The 21,486-nt window shown below is 43.3% G+C and overlaps 1 protein-coding gene across 2 annotated transcripts in view; it reads left to right on the forward strand.

The window, feature by feature from the left end:
* stard9 (StAR-related lipid transfer (START) domain containing 9) overlaps positions 1 to 21,486 on the forward strand; it is a 40,203-nt gene that overhangs the window by 15,639 nt on the left and 3,078 nt on the right. Inside the window, exons 4-30 of one of the 2 annotated variants that reach the window (XM_046412210.1) lie at positions 645 to 761; positions 982 to 1,014; positions 1,116 to 1,177; positions 1,855 to 1,967; positions 3,949 to 4,091; positions 4,176 to 4,243; positions 4,408 to 4,505; positions 4,643 to 4,846; positions 5,313 to 5,410; positions 5,503 to 5,580; positions 5,846 to 5,923; positions 6,758 to 6,937; positions 7,937 to 7,988; positions 8,324 to 8,449; positions 9,187 to 9,269; positions 9,500 to 9,561; positions 9,986 to 10,179; positions 10,299 to 10,779; positions 10,954 to 17,652; positions 17,945 to 18,148; positions 18,274 to 18,457; positions 18,622 to 18,768; positions 18,945 to 19,044; positions 19,277 to 19,443; positions 19,540 to 19,604; positions 19,739 to 19,941; positions 21,241 to 21,320. In XM_046412210.1, coding sequence (XP_046268166.1) covers positions 645 to 761; positions 982 to 1,014; positions 1,116 to 1,177; positions 1,855 to 1,967; positions 3,949 to 4,091; positions 4,176 to 4,243; positions 4,408 to 4,505; positions 4,643 to 4,846; positions 5,313 to 5,410; positions 5,503 to 5,580; positions 5,846 to 5,923; positions 6,758 to 6,937; positions 7,937 to 7,988; positions 8,324 to 8,449; positions 9,187 to 9,269; positions 9,500 to 9,561; positions 9,986 to 10,179; positions 10,299 to 10,779; positions 10,954 to 17,652; positions 17,945 to 18,148; positions 18,274 to 18,457; positions 18,622 to 18,768; positions 18,945 to 19,044; positions 19,277 to 19,443; positions 19,540 to 19,604; positions 19,739 to 19,941; positions 21,241 to 21,320 — 10,119 coding nt within the window. The remainder of the gene's footprint in view (positions 1 to 644; positions 762 to 981; positions 1,015 to 1,115; positions 1,178 to 1,854; positions 1,968 to 3,948; positions 4,092 to 4,175; positions 4,244 to 4,407; positions 4,506 to 4,642; positions 4,847 to 5,312; positions 5,411 to 5,502; positions 5,581 to 5,845; positions 5,924 to 6,757; positions 6,938 to 7,936; positions 7,989 to 8,323; positions 8,450 to 9,186; positions 9,270 to 9,499; positions 9,562 to 9,985; positions 10,180 to 10,298; positions 10,780 to 10,953; positions 17,653 to 17,944; positions 18,149 to 18,273; positions 18,458 to 18,621; positions 18,769 to 18,944; positions 19,045 to 19,276; positions 19,444 to 19,539; positions 19,605 to 19,738; positions 19,942 to 21,240; positions 21,321 to 21,486) is intronic. The other variant, XM_046412212.1, reaches the window with a different exon arrangement.

A 21,486-nucleotide genomic window follows, 5' to 3' on the forward strand; every position in this document is an offset into this window, starting at 1 on the left:
AATAATCTCCAGTCTCAGGCTCTTGGATGCAGACACAGAGAGTAGAAAAACAAGAGGCCTCAGCTGATTGTTTTGAGTGGGACTCTCCCGGATTCCCCGTCTGACTGCCGGGCTCTTAGGCAGGGTTTATTTTCCTGATGCGGTCACTTTTCAAAGTCTTTTTAGCCTCACATTTTTGTCTCTCACATACGCATTCTACAAAATTGTTTACCTAAAGTATTAGCTGACCTCCCTGCTCCTTACCCAAACACCTCAGCAGGAAGCAACATTACCTCCCCACCGCTGGCTCAGTGCCACAGCATTGTGATAGTGAAACCTCGGTGTAAATCTACACTTGTGCAAAAACACAATACGATTAGGATCAAGGACACTGGCTTACGTTGTAAACACATCATCCCACAAGAGCACCTGCTTTTTTAGTGAAACATGCTCTCAAATGTGTCGGTCATTAACTTGTATATTTGAACTGATTTTCATCCTGAATCAGCGCCCTTTTTCATTATCTAGACATTTTGAAAAAGTCGGGAGGGAAATCCAGGTCTCTGATTGCACCTAGTTTAAACATCTCTTAGCCGGTGTTTCTTTTTGGATTTATGATTTAGGGTGTGTGTGTGTGTGTGTGTGTGTGTGTTAATGTTCCTCAGGTGTTCCAGGACCTGGGTGTGTCGGTGCTGTCTGGAGCCTCCGAAGGCTACAATGTGTGCCTTTTTGCGTATGGCCAAACAGGATCTGGCAAGACGTACACCATGATGGGGACGCCGGTGAGGATGACACTGGAAGCGCTGCATGGCATTATATATGTTTATCAGGCCTCAGCAGGCACACTGGAGGCAATGCAACTGTTACATATAAACCCAAACCATGCAGCACTGCTAGCAGGCAAATGTGAACACTCATGAAAAGCATTTTATTTGTGCCCTAATTTTACCCAGCAGCTGTGAAATTAATGCTGCTGTACACTCACTCTCTGTTTTTTGTCAGGACTCCATTGGCTTGACCCCTCGGATCTGTCAGGTACGTTAATTGATTGTAAAATTCAGCACACTGATAATTGAGCAACTTCGACGGTATCCGGTGTTGTAGTGTGAACTAAAGCAGATCTCTTTTTCCTATAGGGCCTCTTTAGGTCTGAGGACACTTTTCCCAATGGGCAAAACTCAAGCAGAGTGGAGATCAGGTACTGTATTGTGGACTGACTCTGTGTTAATGTCTTTTCCTTTTTAAACAGTGCAGTTGGGCCTCTTCCTGAAAGTTAAATTAGTCTGATAATTACAGAACAATTATAGTGCAAAGCTGCAGGCAATACAATGCAAATTCACAAACTGGATTTTCTTGTCTGTGTTGGAGGCTAGCCTGAACCACAAACTCGAGGTGATGCTTATCTGACAGCGATATTATGCTTTCTGCGCTCTCCTTGCCATTCATTCACATGAAGATATGTAATGTTTATTTTTTTTGCTGCGATTTAAACATAATAATTTTCATATCATAGTCTGTCTTTCTGGCTCGTTTGGTTGGACCAGCAGTGTGCAGGGCAGACTATGTAACCATGACTACGACCTGGTTCTAATACAGCCATTGTCATGTGTCACCTCCTTTGTCTCTGTGCTGTCAGATTTCCAATAAATGGAAAATGACAGAAAGGTCAATTTAAAGATCGGTTGTTTCTGACATCTTCTGGAAAATGCGAAGGGTGAACTGACATAAAACAACTCACTTAATTTGTAATGGGACCGTTAGAAGTATACATCACAGTAATTATTTGCCTAAAATGGACTTTTTATGATCCCGTCCTGACATTTTCTTAAGTGTGTCTACATAGCATAATGTTGTCTTATGCTTCTGTCCCTGCAGCTTCCTGGAGATCTATAACGAGCGTGTGCGAGACCTGCTGAGATCTGGAGAGCAGAAGAAGAGAACCTCTCTGAGAGTTCGAGAACACCCTGAGAAAGGACCCTATGTGCAAGGTGAGTATTTACAACACCAGTGTCTTTACTTTGGAGCTAAACTCAGTTTAAATTTGAATGGCATCCTTTTCTCTGGTATATGGAATGCCTATTCTGAACTCTTGCATCTCACTGCCCTCAATCTCAGTGACGTTTCATTTCTTTGCAAAGAGATAATAGATACTTGGAAGCAATCACATACAGCATACATAAATTAAACCTGTGCATGAGAGGGTAGAAAGCTCAGGATTTGTAGAAAGGCCTGTCACAAAGCAAGTAACACAAAATAAAAGAATTCTAATTTAAACTCAATATTCAAACAAGACCCCACAGTTCCAGGTGTAATTGCAGAAAATGCTGAGCTCATAAATCTACACCTCGTTTCCACTTTTTGTCTTTTCTCTGTCTGTCCCACTGATTGAATACTTAACTGGAGGTCTAGAGGCTGCAAATTCTCATTAACCTGCACGGATAATTTCACCATCATTTGAGGGAAAAAAAAAGAAAGACATCAAATCCGAGTACTGAAGAAACATTTCTTGAAATAACTTTGCAGCAGCCTTATGTCTCGGTCATGCGTTATGACTTTGCATATTCAACTTTTATGCACTTGAGATTGGGTGCTTTCACAGGCCATGAGCTCTAAGAAATCTCTGATGTAAAATGTATCCAAAGGCTCGGTGCAGTCGATAAGTCATTTAAATATTACTACCTTCGCCAGTTAACATCGGAAATACGAGTTGGTTATTCACTATTATAATTCTATTTACATACACATGTAGGAGCCATTTCTGGAGCAAAAAGTGCATGTTGGGCACCACGTTGGTCCATATTGGTTGTGTTGATGTAATCTACACAATATTTTGCGCAACAATTTTTAACTACATACATACTACATACAAATTGTGCTCAGTTATTACTCTATCCTACACACTCAAACACATGATTTTGTCCAATTACAGACTTGGATGTTTAACATAGTCTGCAGTATTTTGAATAATGCTCCTGTCTTGTATGTTTAATTCACTAGTCGCTGTGGTGTGTGGTCGGTGTTGGAACTGTGTCCTGTTGTTAGGCTTTTGATCAGGTTCAGAATGGGCTGTCCGAGCTCCGATCCAGACTCCTCTTTTATCTTGTCTTACCTTCTCTCGCTCTCTCTTTCTCTAACTCCATCTCCTTTCTCTTTCCCCTCTCCTTTTTTCCTTTCCTCTCCTTCTCATTCGCCTGCCTCTCGTTTAAAGCCCCACATCCACTCATTGTCTGTATCAGGAGAAATCCCAGTTGACCAGAGGAAGTGAAATCATTTCCTTGTGGTTCCATGGAGAACGTTTCACCACACACACACACACACACTGGGCACATTTAGGACTCCCGGTTTATACAGCTCCTCCATCAGCACGTGTCCATCAAACAGTGTTTCACTCTTATTTTGAAATAATTTGAATATTAGATGTTTATTTTTAAATCAAGGAATAAGTGACTGTATTAGATCACCATGAGGCTTTGTGGTAATCTGTGTGTTTTACAGCCGCCTGGGAAAATATTAAAAGTCAAACGTGAGCAAATTGATGATTGATGACACATACTTCCTGTTTGTGTCTTTTTCACATCACTGTCCCTGTACTTGTTTCTGTGTTCTGCCTCAATGTCTTTTTGTTGTTTCATCAGTGTAACTGAGTAGACTGTTAAACAACCTTGACCTTGAAATGTAAATCTTTATCGCCATTTTATCTGCATTCCTTTACATGTTTTTGAAGCATTCTATAGAGTTAGCTATGCGTTTTCAATTCCCAACAGTTGAAAAATGTGCATCTTGATGCCCAACAATCGAGGGTACCTGAGCAGCACTCAGCACTCTTATAGAGGGTTTTGTGTGAATTACTTTCCATCATGGGAATTAAGTCAATTTATAAACATTTTGAGGTTTATGTGTAACCAAAACAATGTGTATTTGCTCCATTTTCTCAACAAAGTCCTTCTCTTTTTGTTTCTCTCTGATCAGACCTGTCTCAGCATGAGGTCTCAGACTGCAAGCAGGCCATGGAACTTTTGGAGGAAGGCATCGCCAACCGAATCACAGCAGCAACCCACAACCATGATGCCAGCAGCAGATCCCACGCCATCTTCACCATCCAGTACACACAGGTCATCTCTCTCAACCCTTCCCTTCAGCCTACAAAAAGATACACTCATCTGTCCAGTCTGATTACTCTTGTCTTTTCTCCACAGGCAATTCTAGAAAATAACCTCCCTTCAGAAACTGTCAGCAAGATTAACCTTGTGGACTTGGCTGGGAGGTAAGACTATGCCTTTATGTTGTATTGATGTTTATTGTCAACATCTTTCTAGGTCAAAGTCATTGACAAAACTGCCCCCTAGTGGATCTTTGCTACTACCCTGAGATCTTCTAAACTCTCAAATCTGTTTTAAGCTCATGTTGCGTTTATGTTGTGTCCGACAGTGAACGAGCCGACCCCCACTACTGCAGGGACAGGCTGACAGAGGGCTCTAACATCAACAAGTCCTTGGTCACTTTGGGCATCGTCATATCTGCTCTTGGTAAGTAAGCAGATTTCAGTTTCAAGTCATGATGTCTAAGAAAGAATCAGTTCTATAGTGAACCTCCTGCCTTCCACATTTTGTCTCTCCATAAACCCCTTACTTACAACAACCCCTTCTTCACACTGCCTTCACAGCCCAGAACTCCCAGATGTCCAGCAGCTGTCAGAGTATCAACAGCATGGCCTCCGAGGGCGATGGCAGCACTGTGGGAAGCCACAGCAGCTCCCTGTCTGGAGGAGGAGGGAGGAGGCACTGCTTCATCCCCTACAGAGATTCTGTCCTAACCTGGCTGCTGAAAGACAGCCTAGGGGGCAACTCCAAGACCATCATGATTGCAAGTATGTGTAACAGATGCCAGTATTGTGAAAGGACCATGGCCCTAAATTTTGCACATTTTGGTTCAATAACTATAACCTGCATATGCTTAGATAAGCTTTAAATGAAGGTTTAGTGTTGGTTGCCGAACAGCATAGCAGAGCCGTTTTGTATCTACATCAACCCCTGAAGCCTATCATGTAAAATGAAAAGTCAAAGTATTTGCTTTATTTATTTTTTTTAATGCTAGCGAACTCTCTACTGTTAAGAGTTTGTTGAAGAACCTGAACTCACCAGTATAGAAGACTTTTCAAAAGTCTTTCACATTGCAACACACAACAAGATAATGTAATGTAGATTTAAAAATCCCTTCAATCTCACTCATGAACCTTACATGCTAATTTCTTGTGATGTTAGTGCTAATTGCTGTGTGTGTGCGTCTTTGCTTGAGCGTGTGTTTATTTTTTTTTCCTTGTGTGTGTGTTTCAGCGGTGTCGCCCTCCGCTAACAGTTACAACGAGACCCTCAGCACCCTGCGTTATGCTGCCCACGCCAGAAATATTGTCAACAAGCCTCGGGTTAATGAGGTCAGTGGCTGTTTGGAGTCAGATAAAGAGATTTGGGCGTTTGATCTTAGTGTTTTTTTAGTAGGTTAATTTGTGCTTTAATTTCCGTGCAGGATGCCAATGTTCGGCTGATCAGAGAACTGAGAGAGGAGATTGACAGGCTGAAGAGCATGCTGCTCAGCTTTGAAATGGTATGGTGACCTTTTTTATCATAGGAGCGTGGTGTTAGCTCTCCCAGGGATGCACCCCACTGGGTTTACACTCTTTTTGCTGTAAGGCTTGGAATAAGAAATTCACGCGTTACAAGCTTCTGTAGCACATGCTTAATACAGTGCTTTGTGTCTTTGTGAGATTTGTAATCCCCTGGACGCTATAGATTGAATTGCATTTTTAACTAATAAGGCATTTTCCCCATGCACAGTATCCTGACTGATCATTTTTACTCTTGACTGACAGCAGCGTAATCCGAGTCCATCCCTGAGCGATGAGAGGGATGGAAATCTTTCTGACATCGTGCTGCAGAACGAATTAAAGGTAACAAAGGGTCGACGCTGGTGGTCACATCTGCCTGACAGATACATGAATCCTTGTCACGTCAGTCTGCTTTCATGTTCATCTGAAAGGTTTTCATCAGTTTGCCACAGATTTCAGTGCATCTTCAACCTCTGTGACCTATCAATGGGTCCATCATCACGATCAAGTGTGACCAAGCATTACTCAGCCTGACAGGGGCTGAATTGTTAACTCCAGTCATGCCATAAGCTTTTAGAAAAGATAGGATAGAAATATGTCATGCAGAAATAAATCTGCATGATATACACTTAAAAAATCAGTTCACCCAAGTTACATTTTTTTCAGTTTCCTCCATTCTGCATCTTGCTGTCTTTTTTTTTTTCCTCTGTATTTTGAGATTGTTGTCTCTGGATGTTTGCGAAGGTTCAGCCAGGAACCTTTTTACTAGAAAATAGTAAAAAATACTTTCAGGGAGTTTTTTCATTATCCCGAGTTAGTAGGATTTAACTTGGACAGTTTATTGAGCTGCATAAACAAGATTCTGTTCACCTCTGTTGTACTGGGATACCAGCAGATGTCTCAGTGGCGGATACCACGAAAGCTGTCTTTTGGAATAAGTGCATATCTCTGACACATTGTCATGCAGTATGTTTTTCTTCTCATTTTTAAACCTCTTAAAGAAAAGTTGGTAAAGTGTAAAGGAAAGGAGAAGGGGGAAGAGGAGAAGTTGTACTAGCAGTGGAAATATAGTTTTGGCAGCTACTGATATTATCTCCCTCACCACAGATGTTTACCACTGTGGTTTTAACCCCCTCTCTTACTTACTTTCCGACTTCATCCACGTCTCCTCCTCAGGTGGAGCAGCTGACCAAGGACTGGTCTGAGAGCTGGAGAGACAAGAAGGAGCTGCTGGAGCAGTACAGTGTGGACATCAACAGAGAACGTGCCGGATTCCTCATCAACTCCCTCCAGCCACACCTGGTTACTCTGGATAGAGACGTTCTCAGCACCGGGGTCGTCTTCTATCACCTCAGGGTATGATGATCAAATGTCCATAAATTACGATATTAATACAATATTAATTGTACCCCCTTGATGAGATCTTTTCTTCATGAATTTTGTGCTGAGTCTTTATTGTAAATTATAGAATACGTTAGTTAGATATCAGCATTACTAACACAAGTGTAGGAGTTAACATTAATAGTGTTACGTACGTTTTTGTGTCTGTCACTCTGTCTGTTTGTTTCAACCTGCGAGACACATCACTCATTTGCACACATGCTGTGCACGCTAAAAATACACATCTGTGTGAACAACATGATGGAAACCCCCACAAACTGATATTCTCTGTGTTTGCTCTGCTTTTTTCCCCAACTCTCAAGTAACTGATTTGTCATCTGTCTTCTCTGAAACAGTCTTTTTTTTCTCTCTACTAGATTGTTCTCCCTCCTCTTCCTACTTTTTCCTCTCTGTTCTGCTAGAAAAACTCTTGAGAAAAGGTGCGTTTCTACTGTCTTTTCTTTTCACCACACCCTCCAAATGTCTTGTCGATCTTCTTTCCCTCTCTCTCTCTTCCTGTGTGTGTGTTTGTCTGTGGCGTTTTCTGCAGTGCATAAAGCTCGGCTGGATAAGAGGCTCTTAGTTCTGAGGCTAGGTCTCAGGGGAGCTTAAGCTGTCCTGATTCTGACAATGACAAGCATACCCTTAGGCCTGACAGTTACACTGTTTCTTGCATGTGAAGAGCTGAGGCCACCTGGGAACACATGTGGTCTTGACACCATATGAGGAAGCTTTTAATCCCATTAGATAAGACTTAAACTAAACAAATTGCGTTTTTTCTGTCAGCTAAGTGAAAGGTTCAGTTGCTCTCAGATCATTCTGTAAAGTTCATTGTATCTGCAAATCGCCTGGGTTTAAGCCCAGCCCGCTAATGACCAGTATGCACTATGGTTGTTTTTGTTTTTGTAGACTGTTAGATGTAGATTTTGAATATAGCTGCCATGTTTACATTCTGGGTTTTTTTTTTTCTCACAGGAAGGAATTACTCACATTGGACCTCAGGAACAGTTTGAAGAACCACAAATAGGTATTATTTATTCATTTGGTCTCAAGTGCCCACTTCTACTTACAAATATTTCTTTTCAAGCTTTATGATAACATTTTTTTCTCTTGTACAAAAATGGAAACATGCAGCATAACCATAGACCATAGCAGAGGACATTCAGCAGATTGTAGTGATTAAATCAAAATGCACAGGAAATTTCCAAAAATGTTCTGTTCACTTCTCATTAAATGCTGAATATATTCAGCAGTGCAGCAGCTGCATCAGCACAGCTTTGTAAATCCATATATGAGATTGTGTTTCTGCGCTCTCTCTCTCTCTTTCTCTTTCTCTTTCTCTCTCTCTCTGTCTCTCTGTAGTTTTGCAGGGCAGTGCCAGCTGTGAGATTGAAAACCGTGGAGGTGTGGTGATGCTCAGGCCGCTGCCAGGCTGCGTCTGCCTTCTCAATGATCGAGAGGTCACTGAGCCTTGCAGACTGGCTCAAGGTCAGTCCCTGTCCTCAACAAAACTGTTTGTTCACACTGTCTTCTTCCCGCTGCAATGTATTTGCACACATGTAACACAGATTGGATATTTTGTAGTCAAAGTGAACAGCAAATGTCGCATGTTTCTTAATATCTGATCTGGCCCTCATGGATATACAGATATTTACCTTACATGTCACTTTTATTTGCCTGATAATAAATACTAATTCTTATTTTAATATCCTGAGACATTATCCTGCTTTAATATCCTGCTTGATTAGCTTAGCTTAGTTACTTAGTAACTTAGTTATCCTTGCTGATGCTGTCAGAGTAGATATAAGCATTCAGTGATACATAAAATTAGACCTGAGCAGCTCTTGACAGAAAGCATTAAGGTCTGGGGTTCTGGGATTGCTACGCTATGTCGGATATCATATATAGGTTAATGCACAAAAACACACGTACTTCAAGATGCACAGATAAAATTTGATCACATTTATGGGTTAATGTACAATTATGTAAGCATGCACACTTAAAGTGAACAGTTAAGGTTTGATTACCTACTATATGGGTTAATGTTCAATTATATATGCATGCACATTTAAAGTTGCACAGATTCCTCTTGAGGTTAAACATAAAGACACACACTCAGCTCCGCCGTGCCCCTCTCACACACTGCAGCACATGCACTTACATTACCTGGTTTACATCAGCACACTTTGGAGGATGTGATGAAGAAGAAGTCTCTGTGTCTCCAGGGATGGTGATCACCTTGGGGGGAGTGCATAAGTTCCGCTTCAACCACCCAGCAGAGGCAGCGGTCCTCAGGGAACGCAGACGGGTAGGTGCTGCTCAGCTGAAAATTAAAATGATGCTGTCGGTTGTGATGGCAGTCGTGATAATGTTGATGGCGAGATGGTGATGGGAATACTGTGATATACTGTAATTCTCCTTACACGCAAGCTCATTTCTGCTTATTTTCTACAGTATAACAGTCCTGAGAATAGTGATAGAATGTTTATTTTTTATTTCTGGTCAGTATTAACATTGATCTTTCTATATTGTTCCCAGGCCAGTGAAGTTGGCATGAGCTGCACCTACATTGACCTTTGCCCCTTGACCTCTGACCACAGGTAAATACTGCCTCCAAAAACAGTCACAGAACAACACTATATTGATCTCTATATGTGTATGTGTTTGATGTGTAGAGAAGTTATTCTAGCAACTCATAGCATACATGTTTGATAAGGTGTTGTACCTGTGTTCATGCTGTAGAAATAAAGCAATGTTAAATGAGTGTTTCACTTCAGCTGGTGAAGATGGCATGTGTTTGTATTAGCCCTCACTCACTGTGGGGAACAATGCCAGTAAGCTGTTTACAGGATAGGTGCAGCTGTTGCTTGGTTACTGCTGAGACGCAGAACTGAAAACCAACAACAGTAGCTTTCACTTAAAACTTGTGTGCACCAAACTACTGTGTTACAGTACATGAAATTGAACCTTTTTTTTTTCCAGTTACAGTTTTTCAGTCTGTATTTTATTCTGGATGTTTTATAGTGTTGAAGAGCCGAAGCTCCAAGGGCAGCTGGGTGCTGGTCTCCCCCCCAGTGAGGAGCCTATTGCTAGGCAGCATGTGGAGGTGCAGCAGCGCTACGTGGAGAGTTTGCGACAGGAGATTCAGGCTGAACAGAGACGAGCTGAGAGAGAGCTGGAGAGGGAGCAGGCCCACCTTCGACAGCAGCACAGTGAAAGTAAGCAAGAAGCTCACATTGCCAAGCCAAAATTGTTGATAGTATTGTAGCAAAATGGGTAATGACATTGAACTGAGTATATTCAGAAATGTTCCTTTCTGAAAATCTTTACCCAACAGTCCAGCAGTGGATTTTGCAGGAGAAAGAGCGCCTAACGACTATAGAGCAAAGAATCACCCAAGAGTCAGGAGTTCAAACAGAACTTCTCCCTGCACCTCTCTTGGAGCACCTGACAAGTCAGGTGTCTGATGATCAGAGAAGTCAAACAGTGACTCGTCCGTCCCCAGTGGTAAGGGCCAGGAAGAAGGCAGTGCAAGAGGAGCTACTAAAGCATCACGCCATTTGCCGTGCCGAGAGTCGTCTCCGTCGGAAAAGGTTGCACTACCAGCTGGAGAGAATTGCCCGCAAACGTCATCTGTTGGAAGCTAAAAGAGAACTGCAGCGGCTGGAAAGGGCCCTGCCTTCTGGACCAGACAGCCCTGAATCTCCTGAGCAGGAGTCCTCTCCAAAACTCAGAGGAAGACCGTTTGCTTCCCGTAGACACTCATTCTCAGCGGATCTCCTGTCCCGGCTCTACCCACAGAACAGCCCTATCTTCAGGTAAGCACAAAGAATTATAAAACCTGTAGATCTGCTTGTATGGAGAGCAGATAGTAATTTTCTTTGCTTAACTAACAGGGGCACAGCAGTCTCTTTTGTGATTGCTGCTACTTCCTATTTAAAAAAAAAATTATTTAGATCTCACGTTTGTCTTTGTTTTTCTCTCCTCGACAGACACTTCCTTAAGAGGAACAGATCCGCAGAAATGACATCAAATTCCTCCACAACCTCTGATTCCATCGGCAGCAGGAAGTGGGTTTCAGATGAGTGTCTCCCTCGGGAAAGAACCCAGAGTTGTTCTGGTACGCTCTTCTCAGGACAAAGTCAAGCCTGCCGGAGTAGAGTAAGCTCATCTGAAAACATCAGACAAACTGGCAAGGAGGAGCCCCAAGCTCAGCCCTGCCGGGAAAGACCAGAAAGAAAGCCTCTGCTGCCAAACCGAGACCTGTCTTTCAAGAAAAGATTGGATCAGAATTCGCCAGTTACTCTCAAGTCACCAATAGGAACTTGTTTGCAACCAGTCAGCAAAGAAAATTTACAAAGACCCTTAACACACAAACCTAGTTCCCAAATTGCCCCTTGCATAAATGAGATAAGTCATTCCCTTGCTGGTAACCAAGGACTAGATACCATCAGGAAGACTGTCTCTCGTTCTGTTGGACCCAGATTAAAAACGGCTCTGTCCAAAGTGTTCAGGAAACCACCCTCAGGTGCAAATGAAGGACGAGGCCCCAAAACTCTGGGGAGGATAGCAAGCAAGTTTCACTGGAGACAAAAAAGAGACAGGAGCCTTAAAGATACCAAGATGAGCCAAAGCAAATGTGCAGTTAAATCAGCCATCTCATGTGAGGAGCTTGACCAGAGGACTCTGTTTGAAGACGTTCGAAAGAGGCGGTGGCACAGTACTGAGGCTCTGATGAACAAAACCAACAGATGGGTCGAGAGACAGCAGGGATTGATCGGATGGGAGGAAGAACAAGAAGATGGGAATGAAGAAACGTCAGACTGTGAGAGTCTTTTTTCTCTTGATTCCCTGTCCTCTGCTTATGCAACAGCCCTAGCAGAGCAGCTGAGACACGAGGAAGCAGTTCAGAGTGAAACAGAGAGCGAAGACAGTCAGATGTCAAAAGATTCACTGGCTATGGAGAGCAGTGGGAAATACTCAACAGTGGACAATCTTCTCCAAACTTTGGTGCCAAATCACTCATTGATTACTGATTGTCAGACAACTCAGGTAATCTCAGCAGAGGCATACTGGACCCAGCAAGAATCCTCAAAATCAAAACACTGTGATGCAAAAAGGCTTCCTTTTCCTTCCCAAACCCCACTAGTATCCGATTCAAGAGGCAGAGACACTGTACAGAAATTGATTGAAGACTTTGGGAACATGCAGACCACTTCGACCAGCAGCCCACGCTCCCTGAGCAGCTGCAGTGTGAGGGAGCCAGAAAATTTGCTGGCGCTCACTGATGCCTGGTCCTCCACCGATGCCACTGACAGTCCCAGGGTTCACAGAGATTCTCTGCCTTTCCATAAAAAAATGTTGTTGAGAGGTATAGAGAGCAGCAGCAGTCCTAGTCCGACCAGTATGAACCTCTCAGACTCTAAGAGCAGATCTGTGAGCTGTAGCTCAATGTCTACCAGCACTGAGGGTGTAAATGTAACCGTGCAGGAACACACTGGAAAAATTTCAAGGGACACATCAGAAACATTAGATTTTCAAGACTCTCAGCTTATAACAAAGCCAGATGAAGCCCTGAAAGGAATTATAGATACTCCACATGATACCTGCAACACAAGGCCAGCAACCTTCCCAACCTTAGATCAAACTGCTTCTGTGTCGTCCTCTGAAGTCCATCACAGTGAACAACAAGCAACACAATTAAAATTGCTTCAGGTGTCCTCAGATGTACCTGACGTGATGGCTGCTGACATTACGATATTATCTGACACTGAAATGTGCGTATCAGGTAGTCAGTCAGTGATGCATTTCTCTGCATGTCCTACAGATCAAGAGCGAGTATTGAACAAAATGTCTGACGCTTTCAATGTCTTCAGACATTCCACTGAGGATGAAGTACTATGCAATGTAGATGGTGCAACAGAAAAGTTGAAAAATATGCAGCAGTATGAGTCTGGGGATACCGAATATGGATCATTTACAAGGGACAAAACATCAGATGAGGTTGAAACCAAAGGCACTGAGCATTACATTGCACTACAGCAGGAGGTTGTTAAATCACCTTGTAAAAATTCCAGGAAGAGGAACAAAGACCAACAGGATGCTTTCATAGGCAGCCTGAAAATCCCAAAAAGGAGCAACAGCAGGGAGTTGGTAACTTTCTGCTCTGCACCAGTTGGCAGCCAGGAAGATATTTGGCCTGATGACAATAATAACACCAGTGACTCAAAGGGGGGACAGTTGTCTGTGAAGTCTGACAGCCCCGGATTTGATTCTGTTTGTATTGATGGCAGCATTAGACAAAACACAGCGAGTTCATTGGCATCGCTGGTTTCTGATCCCTTGGGCAGGAAACTTGGACAGAGTTTTCTGATTTTTGAGGACCCTGAATGTGGTGACAGCAGTTCTCTGCGTGGTACCTCTGTTGGAGTGATGAAGGTAGTCGAGACGGGAGATGTAGTGATAAAAGAAGTAGCTGCAGAAACAAAAGAGGGGGAATCCAAAATTAATAACCCAGCAAAATATCAAGAAGGTAAAAAACATATATGCAGGTCAGATGCTATTTGTAGCGCCATTGACCTGAGGATCTCAGAAGTAGTGAAAGAGCACATGAGATTGTCATTGACTGGCAGCGATGATGACAGGAAGAGCAGGAGTCAAAGCATGAATACCTTGTCAACAACTGCATGCCATTTTGTCTGTAGTGGATGGACAGAAAGAGAGCTGAGAGATGAAATGAGTGATCAGGTGAAAGAACAAGCCGTCCTTGATGAACACCTTTCACTGGGAAGGATGACAAGTGAAAACACAGCAGACCAAAGTGACCTCCTGACGTCAGATCTGCCAGCTGAATTGAGTGCTGGCTATGAAAGCAAGGTGCTTAAGTCCACTGAAGAACCACAGAAGTTTGCCTGTGCTCCTAACTTTTCTGACATGACATCGAGCAAGCAAGTAAGCAATCACTGTGTTTTCCAAAACTCCACCATCCAAAACAACATCCAATCAGATCTGAAACTCAACCATGCAGAGTGCTCTGACAACGCTAGTTTGGAGTCAGTTAGTTTGTCTTCAATTTGTCATTCTTCAGGAGAACGCATCGTTTCTCATGGAAATGCTGTAGAGAAAGATGCTATATTTCAGGAAGTGAATGGTTTGGATAAACAAAAAGTAACATCTCATCTTAATTTTATCATCAGTGATACATGCCCGAATGAAGTGGACACCCAGGGCTCTTTTGATGCCCCTGTGGTGAATCCTGATAACCCAGAATGTCACCAAAGGCCCCACAAAAGTCCGTCCTCCATGGGTGATACAAAGGAAAACTGTGGCTGTAAACATGTGAGTGATGTCGGTGTTGAAGCCGCATCCAGCGCGGAAGATAAAAATGTTTTTTCATTTCAACAACATAGTCCTGACACAGGTGGAGCAATAAAATTATCATCTGATGGAGGAAGTGTTAAATTCAAATCACATGCACAGAACACACCTACTGATGAGAAGGCCTCAATGAAAGGGTTTGCTGATCAGTTCAGCTGTTCACAGACTCATTCAAATCACTTGGCTCAGACTTGTGTGGTCACTATGAATAATAACAACAACAAATGCCAGGGTTTATCAAATTCACTGCGCAGCTTTGATAAGTTTACTCAAACTGATAGTAAACAAGATTGTGTCATGAAAATTGACAGAGAGACATTGACCTTGCAATCTGAAGCACAGGTTTCAAAGGTTGCAGAGTCAAAATATGAATCAAGCATTTCGGGTTTTATGCAGCCACAGCACAAAATGCCCCATGGAAAGGCCATCAGAAATACAAGTTCCTATGGATCTTTGATGTACAAACAGGTTGAGATAAACACACCTGGTGATAAACAGGGTAGTTCTGCTCCTATATCGAAAAAGGCCAAGTATAAGAGGTTCAGAAGGGTTAAGATCCACACTCATCCCACCTCTTCCTCCGATTCCTCTCTTAAATCATCAGAAGAGGATGAGGAGGATGACAGAACCACCAGGGTGCACCAAAGCTGGCTCTCACCTAAGTGGGTAAAGCTTGGCACTCACAGTGATGACAAACAAGAAGTCGGTAACAATTCTGATATTTTTACTACAGTGTCAGTGAGCAAATCTGAAATCAAGGCTTTTTCTGCTGGGAAAATTGAAACTAAAGTTGGTAGAGATTACACTGAAAAAATACACTCTTTATCCCCTCAAGCAATGTCACAAAAGACAAATGTCACAAAAAGCATCCCTCATGCGAAGAAGGGTGAACCACAACATACACTGAAGCCTAAGGACTCTGCGATGCATTTCGCCTCCAGTGACATCAACCCTTTTGTTCACCAGTGGCAGGGTGATGACCCAGTCTGTTATAAGAACCCAGCGTTCGGAAGTGCTGCTGATCTGACCTGTAAATCTCCGCTTTTGAACAGCGCTGAGAAACGTATGACAAGATGCTGCAGTGTTGACAATGGTTTGAATGGGCAGAACTCACCTTTCAATTCCCATCTGAGCACTTATGCCACCAACAAGGGGCTCTCCAGCACACTGAGCAGTATGGAAGATTACAAGGAACAAGTGAACAAAACACCTGAGCTTACGCCATGCCAGCTGGCATCTGCTGATATCCACAGTCATTTAGCCAATCTGACAGTGACCTGCACCCCTTCAAGTAAAAATGTTCCCAGTGGCTTTGGTAACAACTCTGGTCGGGTGGATGAAATTATGTTTGTGTACTCGTCTGAGCAAGAGTCCCAGGCAAATAACACCCCAAGGAGGACGTGTGAACATGGCACTCAAACCGAGCGCTGCCTTCAGGCAGTAAATACTGGTAACCCTAGTAACGCTCCAAAGAGGAAAGAGCGGCACAAAAGGAGCAACACTGATGTGCCTGCAACGCAGAAAACCAAAGTGGACGTTAAACAGTCTCCAACATGGGCCAGTATGGAAAGCATGTCAGCTCATCTCTCAAAGCTGATCGACAACACCTCTGACCTGCTGGGGGACGTCCAGGGGATGAGAACGGGCGAAGCAATCAAGTCTAGCCCGAGGAGGAATGTCAACTTGTCAAATGTCACCATCTCTCATAATGAATCTAATGACTCTACAAAGATGGACTGCTCAACTCAAACAGCTGTGGATGTTGGGATCCAGACAGAAAGACCTTCAACCCCCGGAAAGAAGGAAGTTGCTCTTCATCAGACACCCTGTGACACATCCAGATCTCATGAAGTCAGTCTGATAGTTAAAGTGATTGGGTCTGAGGTGGTCAGTGTGTCTCAGGACAAGAATGTGCACTGTGTGGTTAAGGGTAAGGCAGATGAAAAGATGCAGAACGTGCCCGCCCCGAGGTTTAACGCCTCTGCGGCAGCACAAAGGTCTGCCTCACGATCAGAGAGTGGCTCTTTAAAAACTCCACCTGTAAAGACCGCAGGTGAATGTCAAAGACGTGTGAGATCTGCTTCTTCTAGAGGCTCAAAGCAAAGCTCGCCCGAGGCACTGTGCCACAAAAGTGTTGCAATATCTGAAAATCTCAGTCCGGCATCAAAAAATGATCCATCACTTTCTTTAAAGAAGCAAGCCACATACACAGACCGTGCATCGTCTCCCATACTGACTGTTGGAGCAAGATTGCGTATGAAGCAGAAAGGAAACCAGTCAATGTTATGCCCTACAAAATATCAGGATAGAAATAAATGTTATAATTCTGAGAAACCCAGCCTTACTGTGCCCTCTAGCAAACAGTTGGCATGCACAGCTGTTTCAGATGATCAAATGTCCAGACAGGATTGTGATTTTTCCTCTTGTAAATCAGAATCAGTATCACTTGAGAAGGTCAGTGAAATGAGTTGCTCAAGCCCAAAAGGCTCTGATAAGTCCTCTATAAGCCTTAGCTCACTGGATAGATACACAGACACTGACAGGAGGAACATCACGGGTAAAAACAAGGGTCCCCAGTGGGAGGTGACCTCTCAGCAGTGGAGGACTTCCACTTCAACTAAAGGTTTATCTATGCAGAGCCAAATCCCTCCCACATTAAGAGCCACTGATGTGCACCAACATCAGGCTAAAGCCAGAGATGGAAAAACATCAAACTACAGCAGACCTGCCGTTGATTCTGTGGATTATTGCGTTGATTCCTACAATCCATCCCCAGTCAGCAGCAGGACCGTTCAACTTCAAGAGGAGGACACGGTTTCACTTTCCCCCAGTGAGTGCAACACAGATATCCTTGTGAACATTAAGCCTGTCACCAGCATGTCCCCATGTCAAGACCATCAGGTAGTTCCAGAGGACCTACCCATGCACAACAAGTTCACCAACTGGTCAGGCATCAGCCATCAGCAAACAAAACCTTCCAATAAACTGGCACCATTTCTTACCAAAGACCACGACAAGAGCAGAAACTGCACCGAGTGGGCTGAGATGGAGAGTCATGGCTCAAATGGAGAGTCCGCGATGCAGAGCGACAGGAGGGCAAGAGAGATAGAGAGACTGCGACAGGAGAGGGAGCAGGTCATGGCAACGGTCAGCCTCAACGTGAACCCGACCCCGCTGACTGTGGAGCTGACAGAGGCCAAGCTGCATTACGGCCTCGGAGAGACGGATACGCTGCTGAAGATGCTGACCCCAAGGTCCAGAGAAGAGCTGGAGCCCCCGACCCCTGCAGCTACCAAACAGCAGCTGTATGACAGGTAACAATACAGATGACTCTAACAGAATAGGCTGACCTTGTCAGTGAATCAGTGTTTAGTGTTGTCTCAGCACAATACAAGCTTTTATATTTCTCAGACAAATGTTCTAATTTAGATTAGGAAATTTCTAATCATGACTAAGTAAACAAGACAAATACTACCACACCTTTGATGCCGGCTTTTAACACCTGGCGGTTTGTGATAGTTGATAGTAAAATTAGGTAACCTGACCTGATTTACCTAAATATTCTTATTTTAAACCTTGCTTTTTTGTGTGATTCTTTCCTCTCAGACATCGCAGGAGTATTGAGGGTTTGAGGCAGGAGCGGGAGGAACGCCTCCAGACTTACCGAAGAGCTCGTAGTCTGAGTCCCAGCAAACATCCTCACTGCTCTGCACAAGAGGCCGTTTCTTCCTCCAAGGTGTCTGCCGTTACGCCCAGTAGGCGGAAAGAGTACTTACAACAGCTCCGCCAAGAAGTGATAGACAGCACAAGGTAACACTGCTGCTTCTCTCACAACAGTAAATCAAATTGTCCATATTACTCTTAAATTTAATGCTTTATTGTTTTTAGGTTTAGCGTTTTTATTATTTCTTAAATGCAAATTATGTGAATGACAGGATTCAAGAACCCCCACGAGGAGAAACTCAGTATCCGTCTGACATCGAGCAGCTGTTGCGGGACTACGGCCGAGCCCGGGAGGAGGCCAGGACAGAGATTGCGAAGGCGCGAGAACGACTGCGTGAGAGGACCGAGCAGGAGAAGAGGAGGCTTCAGCAGCAAGCTCTGTCTCAGGAAGTCCAGGTCGGGTTTTGTGTCTCTGCAGTAGGAGTCAGAGAGTATCAGTACTTCTCTGTTTATGTCACTTTAAGCACCGAGGGGGGGGGGGGGGGACTTTGTTAATGGTTAATATGTTGATTATTTTTCAAACATTCAAAAACCGAATATGTGGACTGTGAATTTGGCAGGATGACCTGAGACATCGGACAAGGATCAGCAACAGCACCTTGTGCACGGGATCCAGCCTGAGCCTTTCGTCTGGACCGACATCGGGGTACAATAGTGGCAACGCCGCCCAGCTACAGCACGGCAGCAGACCTCTTCTGACTGGACAGGTTGGTGCATTCACATTACAGCAGGTTTCAATAGCTGAAACATCCTCGAATGCAAGTGGGATGTTGCGGATTATTTTCATAGTGGCAGTAACCCATCCTGTTGGAGCTGTTGTAATATTTCTGTCTGAATGAGCAACACAGAGGGTAACTGTATTGTTGTTGCCTTTTTTGTTCAGATCACAGGTTTCCAGGACGAAGGGCTGAAGGTCAGGACGCGTCCTCCACTACGTGGTCCTCAAAGTGTGAAGACGCAGAGAGCCTGGCTGTCTGCCCACGGTAAGGACTGGACTGTGATTCACAAAACCCAATCAGATGGTGGCAAAACAGTCTTCAAAAATAGACTCTAATTTTCTAATTAAGAAAAACATTCAAATACAAACTTTTTAAATTTAGAAATTGACGTGCAGTATATGATTCGCCGTAACTTTGAAAATAGTTTCCAAAGTGGTTTTGCCCGTGTCTGTCAATGGTGCGGCACATCTTCTCATCTACCTGTGTGTTCTGCCAGACGTCCGTCTTGAGCCTCCTGTCGCCGGGTTTGAGCCCCTGATGACCTCATCTCCATCACCCCCAACTTGTACACGTCAACGCACCGCCTCCTTTGGCTCCTCCTCTTCCATATCCACAACCTATCACGATATCACATCAAGCCTTCTCGGTCGAGCCCTGGCTGAGGTAACAGCAGACCTGTGTTTAGAGCTCTTGTCCCCGTTTTAATCTAATCTGTCAGACGGTTGTATCAGGTTGAATTGTGCGTTTCCTTCTCCACAGGTGCGACTGGCTTCTTCCGGGGATTTGAACAACTTGCTGCTGGGCAAAGCCACAGCAGGCTGGAGGTGAGCTCAGTCCCTCTCTTTAATAAATTAATTTTTCTAGTAGTATGCTTACATTACTTTCCTCTCTGCAAAGGGACAACTTAACTTCATAAATATCATTGCTTTGCTGATGTAACAAGTATGTGTTTATTTAGGTACCAGGGAGAAGAACGAGGTGTCCAGGCTTACTACAGGTCCTCTGCTAGTGCATCTGTCCACGGTTTCCTCGGGGCCGGGGAGCTCGACAGGCCTTCGGACAGACTGTGGACCACAATCTGCCAGTTGTCCAAGAGCCACATGTATAATCAGTCAGTCCGTTCTGTGTGGACACGACCACTAGATGACAGCACTCAGCTGGGTGAGCTAATGTCTTTGCTTTGTCTTTATCCTCACGTGGTTTGTGTACATTACAGCGCCCATAGTGGAGTGAAGTACATTTAGTTAAGAACTACATTTAAGTGCAAATTTGAGGTAGATATACTTCATATTTATTGCCACTGTATACCTATGCTCCTCTGCAGGTCAGAGTTAATTCAGTCACACTTTTGACAGACATAATTACTTTATAAACTAAAGATATAAAAAAACAAAAAAAGAAAACTCCCATAAAATCTTCTTACAAAATTTAATATATGAATATACTTCAGGATTAAACTATCCAGCATTGTAGGGAATAGTTCAAATTAGCTTTGTCTGTGCTAACTACAGAAATAAAAAGCTACTAAGCTACTAATAATTCATAACATAATGTGTCTAATACTTACATGTCATACTTGAAGTCCTTTTTGGTGATCATAATTATGCACTTTTACCTGGGTAATACTTTGGCTGCAGTACTTATAAGTAAGTGTTTTTGGGTTGTGGTGTTACTGCTTTTACTTTTACGTAAATAAAGAATCTAAGCACCACTGGTGAAGGTGGAGTGGCTCGAATGTGAACTGATAGATTTGCAAATTTTGTGAAATCCCATTGGATTGTTGTAGTCAGCCAACTGTAGACCTAAAACATGATAGGATACTCATCAAGGAAAGAACCTGTTTATGAGATACTGTTAAATACTACACTAGTTATTTGCAGCGTGAGCTTCATCTGACGGAAAAAGGCTCCCTTCCAAATAATATCTGTATTTTTGCAACAGTGTAAATATAGAAAGAATAAATATATTTCTGTCTTCTCTGCAAAACTGTTTATATTTTTTGCAAGTTGTTCATGCATCCTGCACGTGTATTTGCTTCAGATTGTGCGTCTGCGTCCATTAGTTATGTATAGTACAGCACACAGACCCATTCATCACTCAGTTGCTTACTGTATTGTGTGACCAACCTCACTCTCACACCTGCAGTATGCTGAATTTAATACCTTTGCGTCATCACTCTCACCACATCTTCTCTGCTCTGATGAAAAGTTTAATTTTGTCCATTTGCACCCCCACATAAATACACAGTTTAATTTCAATTTATCATTGCATCATATAACAAAATGTTAGATTTTGCGATTTTTTCTGAAGGTCGTAAAATCAACTGCTTTCCGTCTCTGTTTAGCAACAAGGTTCCCTTCCATTGTCTTGATTCTTTTCATATTATTTTTTTTAGTTTCAGATTTTAATCAGCCATTTTTTTCCCTGTGTGACACACACGCTCTCTGTATTCCTGTTTAGTTTACATACTCACAGATCCGTCCACCTGCCACCTCAGCCAGCCACGTGACTTCTGCTGCATCAGCACCGAGTCCAAACAGGTGAGTGCAGCTGTAAAATCATCCAACCGATCCTGATCATCACTGCCGCTCTTCTTTGAGGTTCACTGAACACTTACACAGTCGTTGTACATACAATTACGCTTTCATTTGAAGCAGAAAAAAGATCAGTTTACTGTCATATCAGTGTGGCAGGTCAGACGGTGCT

The sequence above is a fragment of the Scatophagus argus genome, chromosome 15 (assembly GCF_020382885.2).
Source record: "Scatophagus argus isolate fScaArg1 chromosome 15, fScaArg1.pri, whole genome shotgun sequence".
NCBI classification, from domain to species: domain Eukaryota; kingdom Metazoa; phylum Chordata; class Actinopteri; family Scatophagidae; genus Scatophagus; species Scatophagus argus.